General features: G+C 39.9%; 1 protein-coding gene across 5 annotated transcripts in view; it reads right to left on the minus strand.

Moving 5' to 3' along the window:
• The window catches only part of LOC127575732 (glutamate receptor 4), a 169,944-nt gene that overhangs the window by 81,336 nt on the left and 70,156 nt on the right, over positions 1-18,452 (minus strand). For all 5 annotated transcript variants that reach the window (XM_052025734.1, XM_052025732.1, XM_052025735.1 and 2 more), the window contains 2 exons: positions 13,745-13,798; positions 11,063-11,224 (listed from right to left, as the gene is read on the minus strand). In XM_052025734.1, the coding sequence (XP_051881694.1) occupies positions 11,063-11,224; positions 13,745-13,798 (216 nt within the window). The remainder of the gene's footprint in view (positions 1-11,062; positions 11,225-13,744; positions 13,799-18,452) is intronic.

An 18,452-nucleotide genomic window follows, 5' to 3' on the forward strand; every position in this document is an offset into this window, starting at 1 on the left:
GCCTTCTGCCTGTGTATTCTTCCAAAAGATTAACAAAAACTGAAAACGCATTTTCAGTTCTTATAAAAGATGATAGAGTCTCCACCCCTCCCCCTAAAGAGGCAAGGGCCTTTGGATGGCAATACTGCTGGTTAGAGGTGGCCAGGGTGAAGGCAGCACTGCAAAAATAGGCCTGTAGATATGCATATGTTACAAAATGGAGAACTGACTGGGGCAAGGTATAATGGGACTTGACCACATTCCATTCCTTTGGCTTTATAGGTGGACTAAGTACCGGGCATCCATTAGTACTGAAGCCTTCATTATCAGTGCTGAGACAAGCTAGAACCATGAGGTTACTGAATGCTGGAGTCATTGATCAGGCTCAAGAGTGATGGACAGGGTGTCCGATAAACATGATGGGATGAAACAGATGTCCATAAGATGGTTAACCCATCCCCTTGTACCTTATTAGACACCCAGTTGGGTATGAATGTAATGTATGTAATCAATTAATAGTGTTATTGGTCTGTAGCCAGTCAGGGATGGATGGAGAAAAGTTTTCAATTGTTCTGTAGAGAAGCCATCTGGGATACTCAGTAGCTCTCTTCCCACTGGTGTAATAATAAAATTTTGATGCTTGTAACTACCTGGGTCTCGAGTGATCCTTCAATCATTTGATTTCCTGAACACCCTTAAATCTAGAACCCACCTGATATATGACGTGAGTGCCCCATGCCTCTCACACGCCATGTACACTGCAAGTAGATTGTGCAACATTTTTTTGGTGCTCCAGGGCACTCTTCCCAGAGGGCACCAGTACAAAGCACGCAGCTGGAGATAGCAGCTGGGCTCAGCAATGTCCTGGGGAAACTGGACGCAAACACATTGCTTTATCTTTTGCTCTTCAATGGGATGAAGATGAGACTACAAGCCATACTGAGGCACACATCGGTTACCTGTTTAATAAATGTATGTACAATCAGAACTCAGAGATCAGCACAACTGGTAGATCGTTTGCTTAAATTTACTATAATGAGCAAAAGTATCAAGCCCCATAATAAAATTAGGAAAAATCTTACTGTTGCCATGAAAATTTGTTTAGCTAATCTTTCATTGTAAGAACAGAAAGAACTAAACATTACAACCGCATCACACACAATGTTAAAATGACACAATTTAACCTGGAAACAATGGAAAAGGTCCAACAGATATTTCTTGACGAGGACCATGGTGGTTTAACATTAAAGCCCTGTAGTTGAGTCAATTCTTCCATTGGGATTTATGCAAGTGAACATGCCTTTCTTTATGAAAAAACTGTAAAAAGCTAAATTGAAGGTAGGTGTCATGCTTCATAAGAATGCAAGAAGAGAAAAGAAGCCATTTGGTTCATCAATCACGCTGTCACTGAGGTCATGTGCAGGACATGCTCAGTTCCCCCCTGCCTTGGCACCAAGACTCTATTCTCCACTTCAACTGAATGAGAAAACCATTGATTTACTTTCTGCATGGTTCCACTGAGTCTGCATTCACTGGATTAGGCGACAGTCTGTTCCTGAAGTTAAACACGCTGAATGCAAAATGGCCATTGGCAGAACGTTCAGCTTGAGACTTCAGTTTATAATCCTGTCTTTTCTTTAATAATTGTTTTAGATGATTCTCACTCTTATCACTAAGATTATGAATTAAATTTCCGTGGTTTTTCCAAATCACTTTCTATAAAGACCAACAAGAATATACTCTTTGTGTATCTGGCACAGTTCATCCAGCTAAAGCAGACAAAATAATGTTCAAATTTGCTTAGGGTCAAGTAAATAAGAGTAACAACTGCAACATCGTGCAGCATACAGGTTCATTAGTTAATAGGAATAGACAGCACAGGCAGCAAGCTCTTCCTGGAGGAATCATGGTTCAAAGCCTAAATTGCAATGTAATTGGTGATCTCTAAACTTGTTTGTGACTTGCATTTAAAGCGTTTACGGGAAAATGTAATGGATTTGAGGTGCTTCCCAATGAGAAATTTGTTTATGTGATTTCTTTTGTAGATATCAAAATGCAACCTGTGGGTTTCACACACACATTGCTATTCACCAGGCAAACAGCAGCAATGCACTTGTAGGCTGATCCATGGGAAACGTTAAGGAGATTTCTCCTAAAGGCACCTGGAGTGGGCTGCTCAGTTACGAGTTCACAGAAGATTCAATCTGCACCAAGGCTTTCCAATAACAAGGTTTTACAGAAGCAGAAAATACCGTGGTTAATTTTCGACACATAAAAACCATATTCCAGGTGGTCACATTAAATCATGCAAGTTTCACTACTTTCAATGGTACGTATTCCTTATTGAAAGATGTGTTAATTATACAGGCTGCTAATCACAGCACTTTGATCCAATTTATGCCATTAACTAAATGCTGCATACTATATTTGCAGATAACAGTAAATTAGGTGTCATAGACAGCGAAGATAGTTATCAAGGATTATAGTGGGATCTTGATCAAATGGGAAAGTGGCCTGAGTAATGGCAAATGGAGTTTAATTCAGATGAGCGCGAGGTGTTAAATCTTGGGAGTCAAACCAGGCTAGGACTTGAATAGTAGGGTCATGGGGAGTGTTCTAGAACAGAGGAACCTAGGAGTACAAGTACATGGTTCACTGAAACTGGCGTCATAGGTAAGCAGGGTGGCGAAGGAGGCTTTTGGCGTGCTAGCCTTCATCAATCAGGGCATGAGTACAGAAGTTGGGATGTCATGTTGCAGTTGTACAAAACATTTGAGAGGCCGCATTTGGAATATTATGTTCAGTTTTGGTCACCTTGCTATAGGAAGGATGCCATTAAGCTGGGAAGAGTACAGAAAAGATTTACGAGGATGTTGTCAGGACTTGAAGTACTGGGTTATAGGGAGAGATTGAGCAGGCTGGGACTTTATTCACTGGAGTGTAGGAGAACGAGGGGGTAATCTTAAAGGGGTATATAAAATCATGAGGGGCATAGATAGGGTGAATGCACAGTCTTTTTCCCAGGGTTGGGGAATCAAGAACATAGGTCTAAGGTGAGAGGGAAGAGATTTAATAGGAACCTGAGGGGCAACTTTTTCATCCAGAGGGTGGTCCATGTATGGAATGAACTGCAAGAGGAAGTGGTTGAGGCAGGTATATTAACAATATTTAAAAGACACTTGGATAGGAACATGGATAGGAAAGACTTAGAGGGATATGGGCTAAAGATAGGCAAAAAGGACTAGCTTAGACGGGAATCTTGGTTGGCATGGGCCAGCTGGGCCAAAGGGCCTTTTTCCATAATGTTTGACTCTATGACACTGTACAAGTTGATGACATCATCATATGATGGTGAAATGAGATTGGCCTTGAGGGGAGATACAGGGGCAGAGACATGTAGGCAAATTCCTCGTTTTGCACAGAGGTTTACGATCTGCAATTCATAATCTGGAGGGGTGATGGAAACAAAACCATTCAGGGCTTTCTAAAGGGAGCTGAATAGGCATCTGGGAAAAGTAATTTGCAGGATGAATGAGAAAAGCAGAGAATAAAACTAGTCAGATTGCCAGCATTAATAATGGGTCAAATGGCTTCTTTTGGTGCTGTGATGATTCCATGATTCTGATATTTAACATTACCACAATGTAGATTTAGTGGTCATTAACATAATTGCTGTTTCTAGGAGTTTGAGTGTGCAATTAAGTTGTGTTTCCTACTTTACAACTGTGAGCACATTTTAACAATAGTTCCTTGACTCTAAGCACTGGAAGGTCCTAAGAGTAATGTGAAAGATGTTGTGTGAAGCCTGGATTTTTTTCTTCTGTGTGTAAAGCAGTGGGCCATAAAAGTCACTTGGGAGCTCAGCCAGCAAACTTAGTAAGTCCAACGGAATCCAGGTGAATTTCAGGAATGAAGGTATTGGTTCCACCAAGGGGAAATTTACAGGGCTTTTCTTTGCCTTGAGAAGGTGGAATCTCAATCTACAAGGCAAGTTAGAACCTTAATTTACAAGGTAAGTCAACTTGTCTCAATCTCCAAGGCAGAGACTCTTTACATTAGGATTTACCACTGGTGAATCAGAACAAAGTAAGGCCTATATGCTGATTGAGGAAAGGCATTAATGGCCACATGAGCAACAAGTGCAATGAGGCTCATTATTCAAAGAGAATAACTTATTCTTAGCAAAATCGGAGGACCTTGTGACAACTTTGAAGGGAGTGTTTTAGAGCCAGGTCAAAAGCCAAGACCACCCCTGCTCTACTCATCAAAACCAGATAAAAGGATGAAGCCTCTGGGCCTTTACAACATACTAATTAGATACCCACCCAATTCAGAAGAGATCACTGCTGAAGGGCAGCAATGGATGCAAACTCCTCAGAACCATTAGGATCTGGTCACAAGCAATTTTGGCCCAGTGTATGCAAAAATATAAAACTACCCTGTTGGGTGGAAGACACTGGTGCAGCTGGAAGCCATTGATACACTGCTGGCAGCAGCTCTATGGTGAATGCAAATGTAGTTATATTTCCTACAACAAACAAATACTATTCTAACGCTCCCTTAAAATGGGCTATTGAATTTGAAAGACTTATTGGAAAACAGACTAATTCAACTTTACAACACTTGGGAAGAATGAGAAAGACCAAAAAAAGGGGAAGGAAGGATAAGTAGTTAAGACTCTCTACTATTTGGATTCACTCAAATTATTAGAGGATTTCAAGTCAGGATTAAAAATAGAACTAAGCACTGCAACACATGAACAGAATTCTGTGAATCATATGATTGGACGACTGTAGGATAAGTAGTCTCTGTGCAAAAGGAAAATCAGAGTCTTACTGTCAAATGGGATCTGGATAATTTCATGAGTTAGAAATTCCTAAACTGTAAGTAATGTAATTTTATTTCTGAGTTTTATTCGTCTGCATCTGACTCTGGATCTCAGTGACTTCAATTGTTCCAGTGAGGTTTTCAGCATCTGCAGTGCCTTTTGGCTTTTTTTCAATGAATGCGTTACCCTGGTTTCTATCAAATCTGATATCTGAATAATTACTTCACAATAAATGTCTGCTGGAGCTGAAGGTCTCTCTCATGGCACACAGTACATGCTTAAATGTTGTAAAATGCTGACACAGCAAAGAAATATACATATAGCATACTTTTCTCTACAGACAAAGAAACAGACTGAAGAAATCACAGGCCCAATTTTAATTAAAGACAACAAGTTGCATCCATTTTTCATGCATATACAATAACTGTACCTGCACCTCTGATAACTCTTTTTAATCAGTACAGGGCATGAATCATCTGAATTGCACAATGACCCAATGAAGGGACAGTACCGTCTTTTTCCTCTTCCTAGTTTTAAGCATATATTGCTCATATATTCTACCTGGGCTTGCTAACACTGGTTGGATGTGACTCTGGAGGTTTGCTTATGGAACATTCTAACCACATGACATTGGATGATATGGTGCCCATCACATGATGACAAATGTTATTGCATTTACCGTCTCTTTTCCTCGTGACTTTGTACCAATGGCTGAATGGGACTAGTTCCAAGAATGAGGAAGCCACACTTTGGCAAGAAAAGGCGAGAAACCTTGGACAGGTAAGATAGGAAACCAAAGGCAAAAGAGCAAATTCTGGAAAAGGAGCAATATGTCGAACTTTGACTCCATCAGTAACCAAGGACAGCTCACTGAAACTGCATGGTAAGTAGTAGCAAATATTAGTGAAACTCAGTTTCCTATTATAATAACTCATTGTTCATCTATATTCAATTGATAATAAAGGGCGCAATGCCCTAATGTCATACCTGTAACTAGAAGTAACTACCTGCTGATATTCATGCTGAACCATGACCAAAATTCCTCTGAACTCTAAAGTGCTTTCAGGTACTCCAGCTGTTACCAATTTAACAGGCCCGATTTCTCTTTTCTATTCCCTGCATCCAAAATTACCTTTGTATTTCTTCTTTTCTTCTGAAATACATCTCATTTGCCTCCACTCACAAGACAGCAGCCCACTCTTTAGTGACTCTTGGCTTCACAGATCTCTCACAATTTCAGATCTTCCCCCAGTTAAAAGCTGCACATTTCAGAGTTGCCCTTATTGCAAATGCTGGCAAACCCTAAGCTTCCTAATTCCCAAACTATCAAGCCCCTGGTCTCCACACAGTAATGGCTCTTTCAAGCAGTGATGTCATTAAGACTGTGGATTTAACAGCAATTACTTGCAATACTAAACAGCCAGGGTGGGAGAGGAAAATGGTGGTTGGGAAGAGGGGTTTCCAGGGCAGACTGGGCAAGAATTATATCTAGCTGATCTCCTGGGTTGCCAGAGGATTATTTCCCATTTCCCAGAAAGCTCCCCCATTATTCTGTGAGTGTTATGAACTTTCCTTTTCACTTCTGTTAGAAAATGATTATAAAGCATTTTTCCAGGCCTTACCCAGGAGTGACGAGCACAAATAGAAAGGTGCTATTAGGAAATTAGAGATGTGTAATAGAAACAAAAGTAGTACAGACATCAGACACAGGGCTGAATCATGTCTATTCCCTTGTCCAATTATCCTTGAGAACCAACCCCACTTCCTTTTAAGGCATGGGAAAGTTCTCATTTCCCCATGCAAAAACTGCAGAAGATTTAAGATCATAGGAAATTACAGGAGATGTACAATTATCACAACTGGAATGCATCCTGATATATATTTGCAGCCTGTTAAATGTTGGGTTAATTTTTAATGTGCTCGAGTTTTAACAAGACTCGCTTCCAGGTTGTGATGACTAACGATTTCTGCACTGTTCCATTTTCTTTTTGATGATTTAGAAAACAAACATCAACAGAACTTTTATTTTTGCAACTTACACACCACTGATAAGCTAAGTAAGTTGCTCTGTGAACAGTTTTCCTTCTCACAAATTACCTACTGGTTCAAAGTAACAAAACTCATTATTTTCAAGATAAGGATCTGGATCGACTAAAAGCTAACAAATTGGGAAATCTCTTTATATTGTCTGCTTAGCTCAGCTGGTAGTATTCATTCTTCTGAATCTTACGCTGTCACCTTTCAGACATTGCTGTTAAACCTTGAATTCAGTACCTGCTTCAGGAGACAAAAAGAATCCCTTCCCACTACTTGCATCTCCTTGCCAACATTCCTCCTTCAACCAACATTGAAAATTGATGACTTGAAATGTTTTACCCTTTACAGTACTTTTCTATATGCAGTCACATTGCCTTTTGTCTATATAATGACAGTAATACGCTTGAACTGTAGTTTATTGGTTGTAAAGCACTTGAAGGTATCTTGGCAATTCAATGTGTGGTGCTACTTTGTTCTTCTGACTTAATATGTATTTTTTTTAAATGGTTCCCAGGATGAGAATGTCTCTAGAAAATTTGCCATTTATTGTCTATCCCTAATTGCCCCAGAACTGAGGGGGCATTTAATAGTCAACCACATTAAGGGTCTGGAGTTGCATATGGCCAGACTGGATGAGAATTGGCAGATTTCCTCCCCTGAAGGAAATTAGTGAACCAAATGACTTTCACACATTCCAGTTGTTGCGCAGTTAATGTTACTGAGAGTAACGCTTTGTTAAATTCTTTATTTAATCACTTGAACTTAAATCCTCCAGCTGCTATGGTGGGACTTGAACCCATGTCTGGAACACTGCTCTAGAGCTCTGGTTGTTCGTCTGGTAACTTCACCAGACTAGCATAGCAGAAGAAAATGAGCATCCCCTTGCAAATTTACATTTCCAATAAATTGTACCTAGCACAACCAGAAAACTTTTTCTTTCTTAAGTGAACAAGTAACCTATATTTTCATATCTTTTTGGCAAAATTGAGAGCCCGCTGAAGCCAGCAGAGTTGTATGGAGATTGTTGGGTGTAGTTATCAATGAATTATGCCAAAGGATAGTTGCAATTTTTATTCAGTAGGCACATCTTCCACCTATAAAAGTTGGATTGCTCCCACTGTGCAAAACATCTATTGTGAAGGCCAGGACTCAATCCACCATATCGTGTATCATAGAAAAATAATAGAGATCTTCCAGTGAAAATTCATCTTGTATGCAAGACATTTGCTGAATGCGCTGTAGACTAGGCTTTAGTCCTAGGTTCACTGTATTTCAACTTATAGACATGGACTATGCATGCAAACAAGCATAAAGTGCCAATGATCTGATCCTATGTCCCAAAATTTATCAAGGTTATGGAAGCAAAGAGGGACTAATGGAACCTTTCATCTATTCACTCAGTTTTTCATGATTTCACCCATAGGCAAGCATTGCAGCATCTTGCCACACAAGGTAATGAGATCAATTTTTATCTCCCCTGCTTGAGCAGTGAGGTAGTGGTGCAGATTGCTTCCAACCTATAGAATCAACTCAATTAATATTCCATTGATTTCAAATGTAGGATGAGTTTGCTCCATGAATCCATGCTCATTTGGCACTTGCTGCCCAAAGTCATTTTGTTAAATCTTTATCGTGTAAAGAGACTTGCACCTCAACAGTGCAGTTAGGTTTGAAGACAGTGCCCAGAAGTGAAAGGAAATTGAGTCAATCCACTCAAACACCACATATCTACCCACAGGACTATTCACAAGTGAAGGCTTAATAATGAGATGAAACTCAACATTACCACTTAAGTGGCTACAATCTATTTGTGCTTGTCATTTAAAAAAAAATAGAACAATGCTGCTTTCCCTTATTTTATGACTCTCAGGCTGGATATACAGATAAATAACTTCATTTGAAGAAGTGCAGCTTTATAACAAAACCCAAGAAACAGCAGAATAAGTCTGTCTGTGTCATCACATTTGTTCTTTCTACACATCCTGACCTATCCGCTCCATTGCCACCATAGCCTCCCAACTGTATACTCCGCAGTGGACATAAAAACATGAGGAGGAGGAGGAGAAAGAGAACTCCTGTCAGCTCCTCCAACCTGCTCCATCATTGGAAAACATTGTGGCTAAGCCAATTACGGCCTCAACCCCATTTTCCCATTCTATCCCCATTGCCTTGACTCCCTTGTAGCTCAAATGTCTGTAGATCTCTGACTTGGATATATTCAATGACTCTACCTCCAGCCCTATCTGAGGTAGAGATTTCCAAGAAGAGTCATGACACTCAGAGAAGAAATTCTTCCTTATCTCTTTCTTAAATGGAACACCATTTTGTGCTCCCTGGTTCTAGATATCCCCACGAGGGGAATCATCCTATCAGCATCCAACCTGTCCGTCTCAGATTTTTATACAAGATCACCTTTTGTTCTTCCAACAGTGTTGGCCTAACCTCTCAACCTTTCTTCATATGTCAAACATTCTTAGTCAGCCTTCTCTGCACTGCCTCCAATGCAAATATATCCTTTCTTAAAGCTGTATCAAAACTTCCCTCCATATCCCTTCCAATGAAGGGTAATATTCCATTAGCCTTGCTGTATCTGCAAGCTCATTTTTTTTTTGCAAGATCCCTTTGTACCACAATGTTTTATAGAGTTGCTTCATTTAAATGACGGATCACTTTTCCTTTTTCCTTTATAAAATGGATAACTTCACATTTTCCCACATTATACCCCAGCCATTATGCCAACTTCTTGCTCACTCATTTAACCTGTTTACCTTTGCAGACTCATTTTGTCCTCACAACCTGCTGGCTCACCTATCTCTGCATCATCAGCAAATTTGGCTACAGTACCCCAGGTCCCTTCATCCAATTCATTAATAAAGATATAGTCACTATAAAGAACTACACTGTGGTACAGTAACCTCACAGATCCAGGTTCAATCCTGACCTCCGGAGCGTTTGTGTGAAGTGTGCGCATTCTCCTGACATTCCATGGGCTTCCCCAGGTACTTTGGTTTCCTCCCACATCCCAAAGATGTGCTCATGGTAAGTTAATTGGCTACTGTAAATTACCCCCAATGTAGATGGATGGCTGTGGAACCAGGATGGAGTTCTCTGCCTTTTACCCCATTAATTTGCCTGGTACTTTTTCTAGTGATAAGTCGTTTTGAAGCTCTCTCCTCCCTATAGTCCCATGATTATCTAGGCTGATCCAAAATAATTATTCAGAAACACTATCATTACCCTATTTCCCATTGTCAATTCCCCAGTCACATCCTCTAAGGGACCACTGCTCACTTTAGCTGCTCACTTCCTTCTTACATACTTGGAGAAGCTCCCTTTTACATTATTAGGTAATTTACCCTCATATTTTATCTTCTCTATAAATTTTTAACTATCCTTTGCTAGTTTTGAAAATTTTCCCAGTGGTCAAACCTACAACCAATCTTCACAACATTATATGCCTCTTCCTTCAATCTGATACCATCTTTAACATCCTTAGTTATCCTCCTAGTACAGCACTTTTTTTCTCCCTCACTGGAATATACCTTTGCTGAATGCTATGAAATATCTGCTGATCTACCATCTTACCTTTTGATATATTTCCCCAGTCTACATTAATCAATTTTGTCCTCATACCATTGCAATTGCCTTTATTTAAGTTTAGGACATTAGTTTCAGACCCCAAGTCAATCACCCTGCTATGGACACCCTTTCCTCTGAATCTCTATGTTCCTCTTTTCTACTACTGTCTCAAGACTGTTACTAGCAACAACTGAAAACAATAATTATATTTGATCAATAGTACAGCAATTTGGGAAAGAAATGACTTAAGTGGCAATAATAAGTCAATACAGAATCATCACTACCACTCACCAAATGGCTTCTTTATAATGTTCTTCAAAGTAATCATGGGTTTTACAAACTATGGAAAGTGCAGTACAGGGAGCAGGTGTATTATTTTACACTATTCTATCTTAACTTTAGTTCAACAAAGGTAGTTGAAATTCAAAAATCTGAGTTAAAATTTAGAGAAAAGCTTTCCTGGGAATTACTGTGGCCAACATTGTATACCTAAGACATTCCCTGTACTCTACATTGAGGCTCTAAACCATTGAAAGTTAACAAGACAATGGCTACTATATCAGTAGAATATCAACATGCTAAATGTTCATCCACAGATATTTCAGGCCATTGCTATCTTTCAAAATGTCATAACTGTACCTTCAGTTGAGCATTGTCTGTTCCAGGAAACTCTCTCTGATCCAGCTTCTTCCAGCGTTGCATGAACTTAGTAACAACAGGTCTACTGTAATCCACGATTTGGAATCCTGTTACATTTGCTCCTCCATGCATAAATCTATCCAGTGGAATATCCTTGAACCCCTGAAATCATAAAAGGAACCATCATGCAATATATTCTTATTCATCTGCCCACATTAGCTAATGGAGTATTCTATCATTTCTCTGGTTCTGCTGGAATAAACGGCTGAAACATATGTATCCCTTGCTGGCAGTTTGGAGAAGAATCGCCAGCAACACCCTTTCCTGCTTTGCCATGGGACTCAACACCGAGGCTAGGGACAAAGCCTAATCATGCTGGGGTGAGGGTCTGGATACATTTCTCATCTGGCCCCTCAACTTTCTGTCAGCTGGTGTGCCTCTATTCACTTGAATGAGGTAGGTGCCATGGACATAAGTTGTAAGTAAGTGTAAGTATTTGAGTTTAATTTTCTTTATTCTAATTATTATTAACTTTTTAATTAATTATGAATTAAATGTGTTAACTAAATATACTACTACTTACTTTTTAAATATTATTTAACTATTTCATTTGTTATTTACTGTGTCTGATTATCAAGGACGTTTAGAAAGAGTTGACAAAATGACAGCAGCATCATCTGTTTAATGGCATTGAGGTGGTTGGGGTGGGGCTCCAGGTTGTGCTGTCCGAGACACTTTTGCTGCTTGTGATCTGATCCAGCCACAACAGCAGGGTCTCCAATTCATCTGCATTTGCCCGATTATGAAAGATTATTATGGCTGTAAGGACCACATGGGAGGCAAGCAGGTGGTGTTGGCCAGTTGACAATGATCCAACCCAGCAAACTTTCATTCAATAAAGCTCCATTCAGATCTGCCTTTGGCGAGCCTTTTATGGAGCTATTTTCAGATCCTTGACATTGATTCTCCTTCATTATATCACGCTGGGACTTTCAAATATTTTGGTTCTGCCCTTAGAAATAATGCAGACAGCCTCCAGGTTTGATCCCATCAATCCGCACACTCACTTACAGCAATAGTTCACTAGATAGCACTTGGGAATGAAAAACAAAACTGAACAACATTCTCTACTCCCATCCTAGTATGTTGAGTGTAGCTCTTGACAGTTTACAACTGTCCCAAATGAAACCAGTTCAATAGGGGAATAGAACAAGCCTGAATCCATGATCTCTCTGGTCTGTGGAGTTACTGCAAGACTTAAATCATCCTCGACCTTAGTGGCCAAGCAAGAGCCAGCATGACAAATGGGGGCACTCCACCTGGCCCAAGAACTACAGCTGTGGTGTGAGGCAGACCGTGCCCCACCTTTGGTCTCCCTACTGCTGGAGGACAGATCCTGGTGGAAGATGTTGCTGGCACCAACTCACCAGCATTGAAATGTGGTTATTACAGGAAAGTAGTATGACTTTGGTGGATTGCCATGAAAGAAGAAAACATTAACTAATTTAACACACTGAGCTATCAGGAAAACATTCAGTTCAAGAGCGTAAAATGGTAGTGGCTTCGGAACAGGAAGAGGTGATCCAAAACTCCAGTCTCTCTCTCTCTCTCTCTCGTACTCTGTTTTTCTAATTAAATACATGAGGCAACTATGTTTCTGAAGTAACTCTTAGCAAACCTATCGCAATTTTAGAAGTGTTTACCTCATCATGACTTTATTGCTCTAGAGGAAACAGGGCAAGTATTTTGAATTGCTTTTATTTATTCTGGTATTACTGAGCTGAATGGTCATTCTTTTTGGCACTAAAGGTCTTTCTCTAATGGGACATCCAAAGTTACTCTGTAAACGTGACCCTATCAGTGACTAATAAAAACTCATTAACACCCCTTTACTCTTGTACTGCTTTTTAGAAAGTTATTCAAGGGATATTTACTTTTGTCAAGGCAAGCATTCATTGCCTTTCTCTAATTGACACTAGAACTTGGTGTCTTGTTGGGCCATTTCAGGAGACAGACAAAACTATTGCTGTGTCTCTAGAGTCGCATGTAGGCCTGACTGGGGAAGGACAAAATACTTGCCCTGCCTTCCCTGGAGGACATCATGGAACCAGGTTGGCTTTTTATGTCAATCCAGTATTTTCACGGAGACCATTACTGAAAATAGGTGTTTTTAAAATTCCAGAATTGATTCACTTTAATTGAATATAAACTCACCAGTTGCTCTGGTGGTATTTGAACTCAAGTTTCTGGATTATCAGTCCGGTCCTTGGATTGGTATTCCACTAAAGTATTCACTATATCCCCATTATTTTTGTCCTTATACTAAAAGTACCAACAAGGTATTGGCTTTTTCTAAAAACTGTTTCATGAAGCCTTACTCACATTTTTCAGGGAACTTTGTGAAACATTGTTTCATTGTGCTGCATCCTGTATTTTTCTATTAAGTGTATTTCTTCTTTCCTCACTGTTCTTCCGAAATGAAACGTCAAACACTTATTTATAGTTGGACCATGTCAAAACCACAGCTTTAACTCTTTGGCAATCTCCCATCAACTACTCCAGTAATGAATTATTCAAGGCACAAAAGGAGGAAACCCTAAACCAAACTTTATCAAAACTGAACTTTAAGACAAAGCTAGAAGATACTGCTACTGAATAGGTAGGTAATAATCCATTGCTCACCAAGTTGGCTAGGACGTAATGGTAGCCTCTGACGTGTTTACCGACACTTACAATCTAAACAAAAAGATAATGTGCGTAAACATTATTCATCAGCATGGAGTAACGCAATGCAATATATAATTTTAGTAACTGTTAAAACAAATTATTGGTTTAACAAGAATGCTTTATTTTAGAAAGATTGTAATAAGTGAAGGAAAATTATGTCCTGAAATTTGATGCTTCACTTTGGCAAGTGGGATATGAACTTGGGACCGAGCTCTCTATTCCATAGGATTTCTGCTACAATATCTCACAGCTGTAATCTTGTTTCAGGCTGAAAGGTGAAGGAGAATCTTCCAGATCCCCACTACATCCCAGCTGCTGGCAGGGGCTGTTCCTAATCGTTACCATTTCCCAGAAAATTACATCCACATTGCGCCCTGAAGTCCCAATAACTGTCACGCATGCCCCGACCACGAGTTCTCTACTCAGATTTCTGAAAAGACTAAAACACTTTAATAAGCCGAGGCAATCAACCCCAGAGGGGAGCGTTTACCTCAGGGGATGCCAGAGATCACTTAGTAAACATGTCACTCCTCTCTTAGGTCACTTTGCAGACTCCAGCTCCCCCATGAGAGCAGCATCCCAGGGCAGGTACCACTATTACCCCTGTTGCAGAGTGGGCACTGTAGGCCATGGACCAGGTGCTGGTAAATGTGATTAGTACAGATAAGTGCTTGATGGTTAACATGGACATGCTGGGCTGAAGGTCCTGTTTCTCTGCTGTATGACGCTATGGACACCACTCAGATACTGTAGGGCACATTTCTTGCCTCACAGAGGTAAATATAAAGAATGCTTATTTGATGCTTATACATTTGTTATACTGAAGGTCTGATGGGTCCATTTTTTTCCTTTTGGCCTCTGTGCCCGAGATAGAATGAGACAAGCAGTTTTATTAATACTGCAAAATCTATTTTGTATCCCATTAATGCCATGTCAGCTGGATTAATTACAGACCTTCCAAATGTCAGTCACTTCTCACTTGTGTATAAAATAGTGACCTATTTGAACATGTGTCATTTTTGAAAATGAGCACGGCTCCATATGTTTCAATGGTTTTGAAATCTGTGTCACTCTTGCTGATTAGAAATGTCATTTCCACCATTCTGCAATGTTGATGGCTTTGTTAATTATATTCTGTTATCATTTTACAGTTAACATCGATCCCACTCCTTGCCAATGCATCCAGAAATAATCTGTTGACTGTTTTTGTGGCTGGCTTGGTGGGGGCGGGGGGAGGGAATGAGAAGTACAGTGGCTGATACTGCAGTCCAGATTGGTTAGGCTCAGCTGTTCTTTCCAGTTATCTCTTGATGCATGCAAAACAAACCCGGTCAGGGGAACCAGAGTTCCAAACTAAAAAGAAAGCTGAACCATTCCATGATAACATTGCACTGAGAAATGCTGTTTTAAGGGGGACTACACAGATTAATACATTCAGCCCACAAGCCAAAATGATGCTCTTTTTGACATTCTGCATACAATAAATATCTTTTTACGAGTGAGTAACTATGAAGTAACAGAGCCCCATGACTGTAATCAGCTATTTCTTTCCAGCAATGCAAAGGGGGAGATGCACAATTTAAGTCTGATTAAGAGGAAAAAAAACTATCCTGGACTTTTCCAAGGAGAAAATCAAGGGTGTAGGCTGGATGATCAGAACACATTTGCCAAGGTTAAGGTCAGCCCAGCACTCTTGTATTATAATTTCTGGGGAGGAGGGTTTCCCTTCAGTCCTGTCTCCACGAGGCCAGATGGGAGGCAGGTGGACAAGGGACCAGCCTCCTCCATTGGAATTTATCAACAGAGTCAGAGTCAAAAAAGGCAGTAAACCAGCACAAATATGATTTGTGACAACTGATTCTCAACCAGCCAGGATTACACCAATTCCTTAAAATGGGAGGTGGTTTCATGATTGACCTGATCAAATGAGTCACCTTTTGGACAGCCTTTGATCAGTGGAAAGTCAGATCAACTGGGACTGTAAATTCGATAGTTGGATGAATCAGGTTAGTTTAGAGGTTCGTGAATTTAAGTCTTGCACTTGATAAAAATACAAAGATGTACATCCACATTGTTTATTAAATGAATTAATTTTCCAAATGTTTATTATTCCCTCTGAAACCAACTCACAGCATCCAATGAGAACACAGCTCAGGAGTAGGATTCTGTTCCAATATGACAAGAAATGGACAAACAGGGAATAAACAGTGGAAGGTAATGAAGAAAAAGCCTTAACATTTTTACATGCCTGGAAAGACGTTTAAACATATGTGCCTTGGCAGCTAACAATAGTTTCTCTCAAGTGCTCACCACTATAAAATTCTAGTGCAGATAAGGCCCAAGGCATCTTGTGCAATGGAAGAGGCCTTATACATTTAACATGACCGAAGGCTTTTCCCCCACTTATTTAGCATTATTTTATTGGGATTTCAAGGATTAGCTAGGGGCACTGGAGGAGGCTGTGATCAGCTGTTGTCAGGCAGTGGCTTATTATTGCAATTGGGTTTGGAGGACAAGGATTATGATTAGTGCTAGGGTAGAGGGTATAGAAATATAGGGGAGGTTCTTAGTGAACAGTACATATTTTGCTTAAGGTTAACCCACTTGAAGCTGGTTTCCAGCAACTCCAAGGGGTGGGATCTGATCAGACAAGGTGCCCTTTAAGGAGGCCTGATATATTTTGTGAATGTTCTGTATAAGCAGTTCACACACTCTATGGGACATGCAAACATGAGGGAAAATTAAGAAGTAGCATCCAGTCATGCATTGTCCACCACTTCCCATGAGCAGACACCTCCTTGTGCAAGGCCATCTGATGCAAAGCGAGCCTAGAAGGAAAACAGTGGACTTCCCAACCTTCAAGGTAAGTCCCTGATTTTAGTTACAGATTGCTTTCTCTTAGAAAACAAGTAATGTAGTACAGATAATGGAAACAAGTGTAAGATTTTCTCAGTCAAAGACTTCGACATTTATAAAGAATCTTGCACAATATCATGGCATTCCCTGGTGATTTAAGATAAGATCTTTATTAGTCACATGTACATCGAAACACACAGTGAAATACATCTTTTGTGTAGTGATTTTGGGGGGCAGCCCGCAAGTGTCGCCACGCTTCCGACGCCAACATAGCATGCCCATAACTTCCTAACCTATACGTCTTTGGAATGTAGGAGGAAACCGGCACACCCGGAGGAAACCCACACAGACACGGGGAGAACGTACAAACTCCTTACAGACAGTGCCCGGATTTGAACCCGGGTCGCTGGTGCTGTAAAGCATTGTGCTAACCACTATGCTACTGTGCCGTCCCTGGGTCAATGAGGTACTTTTGAAACCAGCACCAACTTGCAGTCAGCAAGATTCCACAATTATCTGTTAAACAAATAAGCTGATTATCAGTAAGAAGCTTTGGTTGGGGAAGAAACAGAAGGACATTTAAAATTTTCTCCTGCTCCTCTTCGTGCAACTCCTTGGGATCTTTTAAGTTCACTTGGAAGAACCAACAGGGGCTTGGCTTAACTTCTCATCTAAAGGTGGCACTTCAGATATATTAACATAGAACTTGTACTGAAGTCCAAAACCAAAATACTGCAGAGGATGAAAAAATGAAATAGAACAGAAAGTGTTGGAAGTTCTTGACATCTGTGTAGAACAAAAAATTGAAGTTTCAGATGACCTTTCTAATGTTAGTAGATTACTGGGGGTGATATTTCATCTACCTGAAACTTTTAACTCTGTATCTCTCTCCACGGGTGCTGCCTGACCTGCAGAATATTTCCAGCATTTTCTATTTGTACTCAAGTCCCTGGAGTAGAGTATGACAACTGACATGGCTGAGATGGCATCAAGAAATCAATGGAAGAGGAAATCAAGTGAAATGCATAATGTGCATTTCCAGTGCCATAATCCCCATTTACTGCCCCCAATGAAGTTCCACCCTTGACTAGGTGAAGCAGATTTGTTAAAAGTGATAGCCTTTTTGTGCTTGTAAGAATGCAGCAAAAAAAAAAGAACAGGTGTAGGCTTGTGAATGAAACAAGTTATAAGAATTTCTAGATACCATGATCCCATCGAATAAAAGGAACTGGTCAATGTGTGTTGGTTATCGGGAAGTGTAATGAATTTGGGAGATAAAACGTTCAAGGATATTTTCAGTAAAATTACTTCAACCTGAATAATAAACCAGATAGAGTTTATGCTAAGGGCCTGAAATTCTAACCTGGTTATTCAGAACCACCTCTGCACGTCGAGAAGTTAAATGACAACCACAGAGGAAGCTTGAGCCCAAAGGCAAAAAGCTTGCTGGTGTCAACAGAAGATAAAAATTAATTATATTGGTGAATGTAGGATGAGTGGAACATAGTCATCAAAAAAGAAAATTCATTGAAAAAAGCTAAAGTTATCTCTCAACAATCTTATGGTACAGTCAATGCCCTGTGTATTATTTCAATTTGTGTAAAAAAAATGTTCATAGCTATGAACCATTCTAGAATTTTTAATTATTACTGAACTTGCTTCTGGTTTATTGTGTTTTAATTTTTCTAAAAACATTATCGTAAGTGAAATTGTTCTACATAAATCGAGCAAAATGAACCTACAATCTATTTTATATTTCGTCTAAATTTTGTTTTCCAGTAGAACAAAAAGCCAATGGAACTAAACC

Source organism: Pristis pectinata, chromosome 11 (genome assembly GCF_009764475.1).
Source record: "Pristis pectinata isolate sPriPec2 chromosome 11, sPriPec2.1.pri, whole genome shotgun sequence".
In the NCBI taxonomy this organism is placed as follows: Eukaryota; Metazoa; Chordata; class Chondrichthyes; order Rhinopristiformes; family Pristidae; genus Pristis; species Pristis pectinata.